At 37.9% G+C, this 13,383-nt stretch overlaps 1 protein-coding gene across 1 annotated transcript in view; it reads left to right on the top strand.

The window, feature by feature from the left end:
* Positions 1 to 13,383, top strand: part of SLC30A8 (solute carrier family 30 member 8) — a 31,242-nt gene that overhangs the window by 4,621 nt on the left and 13,238 nt on the right. Inside the window, exons 2-3 of the mRNA XM_059168905.1 lie at positions 3,265 to 3,464; positions 12,822 to 12,968. Of these exons, the coding sequence (XP_059024888.1) occupies positions 3,265 to 3,464; positions 12,822 to 12,968 (347 nt within the window). The remainder of the gene's footprint in view (positions 1 to 3,264; positions 3,465 to 12,821; positions 12,969 to 13,383) is intronic.

The following is a 13,383-nucleotide window of genomic DNA, read 5'->3' as shown; positions in this document are numbered from 1 at the left end:
GAACACAAGATATAAAAAAATTATGAACTATGGTGAAGTCAGATTTATCCCAGTAATGCATATTTGATTTAACATTTGAAATACAATGAAAGTAATATACCACATTAATAGAATAAAAGACAAAACCCACATATGATTATCTCACTAGATGCAGAAAAAGCATTCGATAAGACTTAACAGCATTTCATTATGGTGACATTCACCAAACAAAGAATAGAAGGGAACTTCTTCAACCTGATAAAAAGCATCCATGAACATAACATTAAACTTAGTAGTAAAGATCTGAAAGCTTTCCCTTAACATCAGGAACAAGACAGGATGCCCATTTTATTGTGTGTTCTAGCCAGGGAAAACAGGTAAGATAAAAATAAAAATAAAAATAAAAAGCATCCAGATTGGAAAGGAAGAAATAAAAATTTAATACTATTTGCAGATGACATCAACTGGTATAAAAAAATCCTACAGGATCCAATTTTTATGGAGCCTCTGAAGCCCACCTTTGGATCTCTTGTTTAGTATTTCAAGGAGCAATCTCAGCTCAAAGTAAGTTAATATTAGAGCCTAGGACAACAAAACAGTATTTAAAGGGAAAAAATTGGCCAGGTTTCTTGCCTTTTCTTCCTGTGGCATTGCCCTGAGGCTGTACCCTTAGTAGGATTCCTGCCTTGGTCTGACTTCTGCACTGCTCCAGAATAAGCTCTTTCTCCTCCTTACTTACCACCTGGTTTTCTCTGGCCACAAGATTCATGAAAAATATAAATAAAGCAAAGCTTCACATGACATCAGCAAATCAGTGGTCATATGAATACTGTCGGAACAATCAGTGACCCTGACTTGCTCATGTTGCCTTCTCAGCATGAAGGAAGAGGAAACCTCTATCATGCTTTCTTTTTGGTTCTCAGGCTCCTCTGAGTTGATGGTCATTCATGACCCACACTGCTACATGATATATTTGTTATTATCAGGGTATGTATCACATTGCAAAGGCAAGAATGTATAGATACAAATAGCCTAGGTGCTTTTTGCCAAATGGTTCCTATTCCAGCAAAGGAGATTATTTGCAACTGTTAGAATGTTCAAAATCCTTAGTGCTATTAACATTATCAGTACAAACATTCCAAAGTCAATTTGGTGATATATACAAAAATCCTTAAAAATAGAGATACCTGTTGACCAAATAATTCCCCTTTTACAGTTACATTTTGAGAAGATAATAATATACTGAGTAAAGATTAACCATAAAGATCAACAGCCCCACCTATATGAGCAAACAACTTGGAAAGAATGAAGTGTTTAATAAGAGGAAATCAGTTCATTATGTATGACATATTTCTATTAGATACAGTGCTCTCTATATGTTAGAAATAATAGTGTAGAGTATTTAATAAATTGAGAAAATGGCAACAACACATTTAGCTAAGAATCATGTTCCAAAGCTGTATCTTCAGTAGGATCCTAGGGTGACACTGTCATTTCATCCATAACCCATTTCAGCCTGTCCCCACTGAGTTGCAGTCGTATGATTTGGGTAGCATCTACCCCAATCTCAGCTCCAGGAGTCATCATGATAGGGTTTAGCCAATCTGATTATAACAAGGTCTAAGCCAATGAGTCCATCCACATTCCTCTGGCTATAAAGGTTGGTTCTCATTTGGCCAAATCAGCATGCAACCCAGGACTCTTGCTTAGGTATTGGGAATGGACACTCTCTCTGCTTGTATAAGACAAGGCAGGTGCACAATTCTGATTACCCGGGGCAGCCATTTCACTACCATGGGGAAAACCAGCCTGCGGTTAAAGTATACTTGAGAATGCAGAACGATGCATGTGGATTCCTAAATCAGGCTAAAGACTGATACATCTCGATGTTTTCAATTGCAGAACCAATAATTCCCATTGAATAGCATGAACTTTGTTTTCAGTACTTTTAACCAAAAACATGTTAATTACACATTCTGATTATGTTTTTAAAAAGTGTTTTTTATATTACAAAGCTAAGCAAAAAAATATCAGTAATAATTATCTTTTGGAGGTAAGGTTACCAGTGATTTTCCCATTGCTTTGTTGCTTTTCTGTAATGAATGTATACGTTAGTTTATTCAGGAAAAACCAAATATAATGATAATTAGAGTCATAATAATTATCATTATCTAAGCCAAAACCTTCAGAGCTTTAATTCCAGATGGTGATAAGACAAATGAGCTCTCCAAGTGGAGGTGAATTTATTTTTCTTTTTATACCTTTCAAAGTCATGAAATCTAATTTCTTAATTCTAAGAATCTTATTAATCTCTTCTAATAAGTTTAATAAGGAAATGAAAGTCTGATCAGCTCAAGATCCATGGACATTGATACTGGCATCAGTAAAGGTTGGTTTCAGGTGTCCTGAAATTCAGGTAGGGAGGCAGGGTGGAACCCAGTGGAAAAAACACTAGACTTAGAATCCCAGTTCTGCTGTTTCTTGATTATTTGGCCTCAGGCAATTACTTAACCTCTCTGAACTTTGATCACTTCAGGTAAAAAACTATATAATATTCTATAATATGCTCCACTGTGATTTGGACTTAATGTTATCTATGTAATCTTTCCATCTACGAAATTCTAGAGTTCTATATATGGTTCCAAATAATGCTTTATATTTGAGAAGAACTGACAGGTGCTGCCTGCTTTAGGAAGTATAAGTAAGTTCAACTCCCAATACAGATTTGATAGATTGAGAGAGATCGTCTGCAAAGCTGTGTTAAGATGGTTTCTGAGAGTCCACATGGATTCAGCAGGAGAAGGAGAAAATGATCTATTAACACTATTGTTGTGGAGAATGGGAGAATTTTGGCATTTAATAGTGAGTATTTGAATCATCAACCTGGCTTCCATGCACATAGCCAATATTGCCCTGCCCACTACCCCCTTTTTAATTTGTAACACAGGATCCAAAATCTTTTCAAAGCCCAGTAATTTGGAAGGAAATGCATCAAAGTGTATCTGCTTCCCTTCACCTGTTCCTCTGACATTTCTTAGTCACTGCTGGTATAGACTGAATAAGACCTTGGGTGAATAAAAGCAAAACCTTTAGTAGTTGAGAATTTGAAGGAAATTTCTTACTTGTTCCTTACACTGGATATTTCTTGTGGAAGGAGCTGTGAACAGCAACTTCCCAACTAGTTAGCAGATGTCCCAATCTCAGTTCTGAGAATGGGCAGGGCTGACAGTGACGTATTTGTTTGCAACCATGCTCACTTCTTGCTTTGGTCAAACTCATCCACAGTGTGGAACTCCAGCAGAAAGCCTTGAATAAAGATCAATGTCCTGGAGAGAAGCCAGAGGAGCTGGAGTCAGGAACCATCTATCACTGCCACAACAACACCAAGGCCACAGAGAACAGAGCAAACAAGCAAGTCTACGCCAAGTGGAAACTCTGTGCTGCTTCAGGAATATGCTTTGTTTTCATGATTGCCGAGGTCGTGGGTGAGTATTAATTAAAAGGACTTTTCTGATTAAACAAGCAAACAAGCAAAAATCTCATATCACTGCAGGAGGGTTATACAAGTTCCCCTTTTAAAGGAAGGTTTCCTATTTTTTGTAAGCACTGAGTAAGTGCAGAGTAAGCTCATTGTAGATATAGTGGAAAATATTAGGAAACAAAATAAAATTGATCACCATCCCACATTCGAGTAATAACCTCTAATAACATTGTGCAGTATTTTTGTACAATATATTTTTCTATTCATAACTCCGTTTCCTTAGCATAACTGAGAGCATGCTGAATGCTTTTGACTATGCCATCAAATACTCTTCAAAAACATTTTTATGCCTGAGTAATATTCTATAATATGCTCCACTGTGATTTACATAACCATCTCTCTATTAGAAATTCAGGGAGTTTTTTTTCCCTGCTATGTACAATGCTGCAGTGAAAACTCATGAATAAAAGTCTGCCTGCCTCTCTGGTTAATCCCTTGAAAGAGATTCCCAACAGTGGAAAATTGATTGAAGGATATAAATATTTTTATTACTTCTTGATGCATATTGCCAAACTGCTATCCAGAAAGCTGGATAGCAATTCATATGTCTGCCTACTGTATGTAAGAATGATTCTCCAAATCTTTACCAGAACTTATTTTAATCTTTTAAAAATCTTTGTTAATGTATAGGTGAATATGCTTTATTTTATTCATTTTTTTGGTTACCGTTAAAATATTTTTTGCATGCTTATTAGTAATCTAGATTTCCCTATGTTGATGCATTTCCTGCTTGCCTGTTAATGTTTCCCATTCATTTGCTTTTAGATAAGTTTATAGTGCTATATATTGATTTCTGGGAGCTCTTTATATAGTTAGGATATTGAACGTCTTATATTTGTTTTAAGTACTTTTTCAGTTTATTGTTTACTTTTAAATTTTTAGTTTGATGTAGATAAGTTTTAAATTTTATGTATGTAATTGTACCAAACATTCCATTTTGAGCTAATTTCTTTTATTGCTTTTTCATTATGTTAGTGCTTTGGTCCCCGTCTACTGAGAAGATAAACACCATTTTGTTGTTCAATATTTTGCCTTTAATTTTAAATCAGTGTGGGATTAGAAAAAAAAAAAGATTTGCTCTAAGGACTAAAAATTCTTTTTCTAAATGGCTAACAAAGTTTTCAGCATTATTTCGGGAATAATTAATTACTCCTTCCATTGATTTTTGATGTTTCTTTAATCAATTATCAATATTTCTGAAAGAATAAGGGTTTGGTTCTAAGGTATTTCATTGATCTGTATTGTTCTTCTCTGTTATTAGTAACCCATTTAATTAACGTAGATCTACGTGTCACAATATCTGTTGTTCTTTCTTCACTATTCCTTGTTTAACAGAAAAAAGGAAAAGCCCATTTATTTCTGTTTATTATTCTAATTAAACATGAAAATCATTGTGTTCAGTTCTCTCCAAAATTGGATTATGATTTTACTGGAATGTAAGTTAATTTGGAAACACAAATCTTTTTAAAATACTCAGTTTTCTCCTCTAGGAAAATGGTATGTTTCTCCATTTATCCCAATTTATCCATTTATCTCTAATTTGTTTTGTGATTTTAATTAGTTGGCATATTTGTATGTTTTAATAAAGGGGCAGCCTATTTCTTGCCAGGGTTATTAGGATGTGTTCGATTTACTCTTTCCAGAGGTGAGCGGTGTCTTCCTTTTTTGCATGTCCTCTTTTCTAGGTCGTTACTTTGTGCATTCTGGAAAGTTTTCCATTTTGCAGGTTCATTTTATTCTCATCATTTTCCTTCTAAATGTATCTCAACCCACTTCCTTTGTTCCTCTCTCAACCATCCTCCCATCCCCTAGGAGATAACACGCATTTGTGCAAAAAAAACATATTTCTCTTCTTTTTCAATAATTATATCTCTTCTTCTGTATGTTTCATAATTTATAAGATACTACATAATATCTTATGCTAAATCAAATCTTCTGTCCAACTCTCTAGCTGTTAAATGAAATGTTTCCTGAGAGGGTAAGTATTTTCATTATGTGAATGAGGTTTTTAAATGATTAACAAATAACCAAGGATACTTATTGATTTTTATCAAGTATTTTTTCTTTTAAACACACTCTTAAAATTTTTTGACTCATTGTTGATGTGCTTCATATTCAGAGATTTCCTAATATGATATGGTCTTTGCATTTCTGGCATCGTAATGCCATCATTATGGTGCTAGAAATCACCTGGCATCATCTCCTTAATGCTTATTATGGGCCAGAAGCTGTGATGAGTGGTTGCCGTTGTGTTACCTTCCTTAATCCTGTCAAAATCCCTGAGAGGTAGGTCTTCCTCTTATTAATTGCACTATAGAGATGAGGAATCTGAAATGCAGAGTCAAGTACTCTACTTGAGTAACACACCTTGTAAGTGGGAAGGCATTCTAATTCAGGGGCTCAAATTCCTGGACTGTCATTACTGTGCCCCTCAAATAGCCTAGCCTGTGGTGGACCATTCTTTCAATGCCTTGCTCAATCTGGGTCACTCGTACATCCATTAGGATTTTTTATCTTTATTGATGATTGAAATTGATAGTTTTGTTTGGAGCTACTTTTCTAAGTTTTTGAATTAGAGTTATGCATATTAAAATGAAAACTTTAGTTTTAATGGTACCTTATTTTAATAAAAAATAGAAATAATTTATATAACACTGTAATTATCTCTTCCTTTTTTAAAAGAAGTCCCTGGCAAACTATCTAGGTTTGGAGACATTCTTGGAAATAATTTTTAAAATATATTTATTAGCTTCCTCCTCATTTTTTGAGGTACTCAAAATTTCTACTGCTCCAGCAAATTTTGGTCTTTTATGTTTTTCCAAAGTCAGCCATCTAATAGAAATTTTCCAATCTATTACCATACATTGGAACATGACAGTTTCACATTAACATTCTCTTGTTTATTCTAGCTACTTTCTCATTTTAATATTGTTTATATATTTTCTTTTCCTTGATTTAACTTGATAGATGTCTAGTTTCTTTACGTTATTTATATGTGTATGTCTATGTGTGTATAGGATAAATTATCTAAATCTTTCTTCTATTTTTAAAAATTAATTTATTTTCAGCATAACAGTTTTCATTATTTTTTCACCACACCCAGTGCTCCATGCAATCCATGCCCTCTATAATACCCACCACTTGACCCCAACCTCCCACCCCCTCGCCACTTCAAACCCCTCAGATTGTTTTTCAGAGTCCATAGTCTCTCATGATTCACCTTCCCTTCCAATTTACCCCAACTCCCTTCTCCTCTCGAACTCCCCACGTCCTCCATGCTATTTGTTATGCTCCACAAATAATTCACAATTTTGGCTTTAAAAATATTTGTTGGTTCCTCTTTCTTCAAGGTCGTAGTCTTATTGTGTTTTAGTATCTTGAGTTGTATATTTCTCTAATTCTTTTTATCCTTTCTTTTTATTAATAATAAAATTATGTTTAGTTATGAACTTAGTCTGAACGTTTTTGTATGCAATGTAGCTCATCTATTATTCCCCCTCCCCAAATAAAAAAAAGAATACTAGGAACACCCTGGCACGTGGTACCATAAGATATTCTTACTCCATTACCAGAATTACCTGTTACACTCTTACCAATATTTTTGATTAATTTTCCTTTACCCAAAAGGTGGGCTAAATTAATGATAATCTAAGACTGGAGGAAAACAGAACCTGTTATAGTTTTTGTTTTTGTTTTGTTTTTGTTTGGTTTGGTTTTGTGCTATCACAGCTAACAATCAGAATTAATTGGTTTCTTAAACCTCTTGAGTCTTATGACCTATATATTCATACTCAGACTTTAATACTTTCTGAAAACTGGAAAAGAACTTAGACTCATGCAGTCCAAGAAAAACCCAGGGTTGACACATAATTTTCCAGTCAAAGATTATAAAAGTAATTGATACCACATACTTTCTAGAGCCAGGCTAAGTCTTTTGAAGGAACCAATGTAATAGCTTGATGAAGTTGCAAAGAATTTACTTCGACTAGTTCCAATCTAAAAATTCACTTGGAAAATCCACTGACATTTATGCCAGGGGTATATATATATATATATATATATTTTATTAGTTAAATTCATAAGATCGCAGACAGCATTCTATTGTTCATGTAGGAGATAGATAAAACAGAACCTATTCAGAATGTGGCTTTAAAAAGGTGGTATTCTGGAAATTCATAGCTTTCCAGATAAAATACTGGCATCACTGCATGCAAACACAGGTCCACAAGCTGTAGACACTGGCTTTTTCTCTCCAGTACCTTCCTTCTCTGCTGTCCCCAGAATCCATGTAGATGCTGAGAACAGATGGCATCTTCTCTCTAGGTGATGTCTCTTCAACAGTCTGAAATGGAATGGTCTTCCATTCATAAAACTCACTTTTCTCCTTGTGCTTTTCCTTTGCCCTGTCATGTTGCTTTAAAATGACTTATACTTTTAGGGGAGAGGGATGAAAAACTATTCACTTGGAGTGAACAAATCAATCTTCCTCTTCTCTCTCATTCTTAATCGTTAATTAGTCCGTAAGTTCTATTCTGGCTTCAGTTTGGAGCCAGAAGAAAGTGATGTTGTCAGTAAAGGAATGAAGCGGAAACTGACAGACTCATTTAGAATTCGAGCTGCACTCATTTTGAAATGATCTCTCTCAAACATTGCTCTCGTCATGTTAAATCTGTCTTCAGAATTTCAACGGTTCCACTTTGCCTAGTTCAGTGTTGCACCATGTTTCCCCCAACACGGCAAGCACAGGAAACATTACTGTACTGGGGTAGACCCACAGGCGTGTTGTAGCCGGGAGAGGCTGGTTCAGGGGCTCTCTCTGTGCTAGGGGCACTTGGCGACCCCAAGTGAAAAGAGAGCAACATATTCAAATGCGCGGGCATTCCGGAAAAAAAATGAAAAATTCTTACTTTGACTTTCAAGTCATCCCACCATCTGGCTGCCGAAGTGACCATTAATCTCTTTCTTTTATGACATCACTAATGACTCTTCTGTTTCACCTATTTACCTATCCTGTGCAAAATAACCATTGTATCTTAAAGTCTCTGTAGCTTTTGCTTATGTCTTTTTATTTGGATGGAAAAGGCCTCTCCTCATTCCCCACACTCATCAAAACCCTAATCCTCATTCAAGACCCCAACCAGACCTCACCTGAAGCCATTCTTGACCAGGTCAGAGAAAGAAACTGTTATTCCCTGGTCACTTTTGGGAATCTGGGAGGGTCCTCATACAGGGTGTGAGATTTGAGACAGGCCTCAAAGTTTGAGTAGGAATTGAAAAGTAGGCTAAGAGGGAGATGAAAAGTCCTTGCAGAGGGAGGCCTCATGAGCAGTACCTGATCACTGCCGTGGTCCAGGAGGCAGTAGATATCAGCTTTGCCTGGACAGATTTTAAGTGGGTAGGTTAGCAATAGGACAGGAAATCTATACCGTTGGAAAGAATTCAAGTGATTCTTGATGTGTAGCTTCATCTGGGGGCCACTGTTTGCAGTGGTCAAAGATTGCTTTTTGCAGAAGCTTCCTCGTACTCACTGTGCTGACTGCAGTTCTGGTCCTCTTAGACCAAGAAACTCATGCTCAGAGGCAAGGCTGGGTATGACATGCCAAGTGAGACTATTTAGAGACTCTGGGTCTTTCTTATAGGGAGACTAGAGAGGGGGAAAGCTCTCTATCCTCTACAAATATTCTGCTGCGTATACACTCTACAGTGCTGTTTGACCTTTTGGCTGCAGTTTCATGTTAGGATCTTACAGTGTGAATGATGGTGCACAGCTCTACATGATTGGCCCATTAGGAGTTTCACATGGTTATTGGGGTTGTGCCATTGGCAAAGCCAGGCAAGCTGCAAAGACAGAAATAGAAAAACTTCAGATGAAAGAAATGACCTGCAGTGATATTGTTAAAGAAGTTGCAAAAATAATTTACATAGTACATGATGAAGTTAAGGATAAAGCTTTTGAACTAGATCTCAGCTGGGTTGGTGAAATATCTAAAAGAAGACATGAAATTGTTCCAAAAGATATAAAGGAAGAGGCAGAGAAATATGCTAAGGAACCATTGAAGGAATAAGATGAATCAGATGATGATATTATGTAACATTTCAGCACCTATTTTAAATTTCTAATACAGTCCCATGTAATAACTCTTGAGCCCTGTGGATTATCTACCAATTTTTATTAAATTTTTGTCTTGTAACAAAAAAAAACCTAGAGCTTTTTTTTTGTTATATATAAACCTGGAGCTTCCCAAGTCCAACCTTCCTTGCTAAGGGCAAAGTAGTCTATCTCCAGTAAGACAATAAATATCATAGAGACAGAGCAGAGCCCCCAAATGTATTTTGAACCTTAGGATTAGGCTGCACTTGATCCAATCCTGCCCAGATTTGTTCTCAGTTTTTGTTGTGTTCCAGTAAATCATCATTTTGTTGTTGTTGCTGAAGGTGGTTTGAGTCAGGCATTTATGACTTAAAACTGGACCTCTCTAAGGTCTTATCTAAGTCAGTGATGTAAGATAAAAGATGGCGAGTGAAGAGCAGAACTAGAATGGTAGTTGTGTTCAAGAAAGACCATGAGGTCTGGCTGGAGAATCTGATTAATTCTGCAGGCCTTGCCGAATAACTGACATTTAGAACAGGGGAGAACCAGGTCATGGGGCTGTGTTTCGAGAGAGAATTGGCCACAGAGCAGACTGGTGGAAGTAATTAAAGAAAGCAATGAACATTAGTGTGTCTGCTGTCAAGGGGCCTTTGGAGCTGTTGAACTGGGAATCTTTCTGATGACTTGTGAAAATTCCTAATTATGGGAAGGCCTTAACATGCATATATAAATGTGCATCCCTATTTAAAAAGACAGATATACGGACACTGAGAATTCACAAGAATCAGCTCAAGGATGGCCAGCACTGGAAGCAACTGAGAATGGTTGGAGAGAGATGTGCTGAAGGAGGATTGTTTAGGATGTGAAGCAGAGTTGGGGGACCCAGGGGATTGCTAGACAGGAAAGCAGAGCTGGGAGTGGCCTGGGAAAGATAGTTAAGTATCTCAGAGTCCAAGATTTCTCCCAGAGAAAGCTATGGCTGGGTGGTTTGATAACCACAAGCTTTACTGATAAGGAGGCTTACTTTGTACTACCATCAGAGTATCTCAGAGGCTTAGGCTCATTATATTTTTTGAGGTTCCTGGTATTAAAAATTTTTTAAAGTGTCCAAACACATCTATGCAAAATGCAGTGTGTTTTAAACACTTGTTAAGTAATAACTCTCTGCATTGAGCTTTTGATAGTATAATTTTGTTCTTATAGTATAATAATGCTATTGTCATATATATTATTAATATGCTATTATATAGTATAATAATGCTATTCATAAGACAGTTAAAGGATTTTAAAAATATGAATTTATAGCAGACAGCAGTGTCGTCTAGTAACGGGACACAGGCTAATGTCAGTTTTGCTTCTTTCATTCTGGTCGGAATGTCTCTGTTCTCCACAGAGCTTGCCTTGTGTACTTAACTCCCACTCTCTGAGCCTGAGGTGAGTATGAGATGCTGGCCCAATGGCTCCCCCAATGGCCTCTCACCCCACAGGCCCTAAGAGAGTGCATTTCCAGAACTTAGTCCTCTCCAGTCTTGTTATCAGTACACTGTTTTCTCTATCTTGTCAATAATCCATACATGAGAGCTCCTGCCTTCCTCATGGCCTCCTTGTATTTCCTTGACTCTTACTGTTGTGCCTTAACCTCCAGCTTCCCCTCCCTTCAGGTCTGCCTCCACACTGTCGGCCAAGATCTCTCTCTTCAACACAGATCTGAGTATGTCACAACCTCGCCTCAAAATCAAAGTAGATACCCCATCCCATAGGATAACATTCAGATTCTTTTTTTTTTTTTTTAACATTCAAATTCTTTAGCCTGATCTAGCTTCCCACAAGTGGGTTCCCCACCCACGTTTCCACTCCTATTTCTGGTTATTCCTCCCATACGCCACACCTCTCGTTTTTCCACAATGGCGCCATCTTCTTTCATTTCTGTCTGCTCTTTCTGCTCTTACCCTTTCCTGAAAAACTCTTCCCCTCTAGCTCAGTCTTACCCCTCCTTCTTGTGAAAAGTTCCTCAGTGCTCCTGAGGAGAGCAGTTGTCTGACCCTCCAGCCCACCACCGATGTCTTCAGCACAGCGAATGTTGAACGATGAGGGCACTGAAGACGGGGACTGCAATGTGTTTAACGTTATCTTTGTATACCCCATCCCTGTACTGCACACAGCAAGGGCTCAATAAACACCAGCTGGGTGGCTGCGTTCATTGTCAGTAATACCCCACGCTTTTCAGAAGCAAATGCGAGTTCAGTCAGAAACTATCTCTTGGACCCAGTTTTCTCCATAGGACTCAGCATGATTGCTCATGGTTTTCTGGACTGTTCTTATAAATAGCAATGATGGTTGCAAAATGATTCTCACTTCCCGGGCCTCCATATAAATGGGCTTCTTCCAAAGCAAGTTCTTTTTCTCACTCAGTTGCCTCATGATTCAGCTGAGCCTGTTGAAGAGCCCTCATAGGACTCCATTTCCTTGCCTTAAGCTACAACTGGAGCCCAGAACATGGAGTGGCCACCATGGTTCTTTGCTGAGATGGTGGACAGCTGCTCATTGGCATGTAGCCATTCTTCATGGAAGAAATAATGCATTATTAACACAGCTTTATTATCAGACCTGAGTTTGGCAGACAGAACAACGTTAGAGGATAATGGGAAGAAAAGCTGATTTGTTAGCAAAATGTTGCTTTTTTGGCTAATGAATCATGCTGATTTTTTTGCACTGACAGCTCAGTAACAAGCTTGAACACTACTTTGCTTCAGACCATTAAACTTTGACAAACCAGTTATTAACTACAGCTAGAGCCAGGGGTCTGTGGGGATTATTGCAATTATGAGCCATATATGTAATTTTTAAAAATCATTAGTTGAGACAAGGTGAGTCTGATGATAGAGGGGCTGGTGACTGATAGTCCCTGTTGCCTCGTCATACGCAGCCAATAAACAGCTGCTGGAAGGACAGTGGGTCAGCAATAGCTCTTTTTGGGGGAGAGGTAGTAAGAGCAACAAAGATTGAGCTCCGACAACGAGCCCTGTTTGGGAAGGAAGAGACAAAAATTTCTTATCAAATGGGAAGAAGAGGTAGATGGAATCCATGTTAAGACTTTTCCTCATAAAGTTTTATGAGTCTGTGGCATCATTCACCAGCTATGGTTAGTATGTATGTGACACTAGTTGCATTCTGGGTCCCTAATCCCATGGAATGTTCTGCCTCCCCTAGGTGGGCACATTGCCGGGAGTCTTGCTGTCCTCACAGACGCTGCCCATCTCTTAATTGACCTGACCAGTTTCCTGCTCAGTCTCTTCTCCTTGTGGTTGTCATCAAAGCCCCCTTCGAAGCAGCTGACATTTGGATGGCACCGGGCAGGTACAGCTCACCCACTGAGGATTCATGGCCAAGGAGCTGGGCAGTCAGACCAAGGATAAAAACAGAAGAGGCAAAGGAAGGCCTCATTCAAAAATCCCTTAGAGGCATGTTGGTGTACACAATGTAAAGGATGTGAGTGTGGGAACATGTGTTCTTGATGTTGCTCCCTCTACTCCAATGGGACAATAAGAACATCTGTATGGCTTTAACAAACACCCCAGTCCAAGGTCTCAGTGTATGGTAACAGCCACCATACCATTCATTAGGCTACTCTGCATCTGGGGGGGAGGATGACATAAAGCTTCTACCATTCTGCCCACTAAGGGACAGAGAGCCCAAGACAGCTGGAGAAATTAAAGAAGTTTAGGTAACAGGTAAGTTGAGAATAGAATGTGAAGGGGAATTTAGGGCAGAG

The sequence above is a fragment of the Mustela lutreola genome, chromosome 3 (genome assembly GCF_030435805.1).
Source record: "Mustela lutreola isolate mMusLut2 chromosome 3, mMusLut2.pri, whole genome shotgun sequence".
Classification (NCBI taxonomy): domain Eukaryota; kingdom Metazoa; phylum Chordata; class Mammalia; order Carnivora; family Mustelidae; genus Mustela; species Mustela lutreola.
Note: the sequence above shows the minus strand (reverse complement) of the source record. Positions and strands in the feature narration are given on the sequence as shown.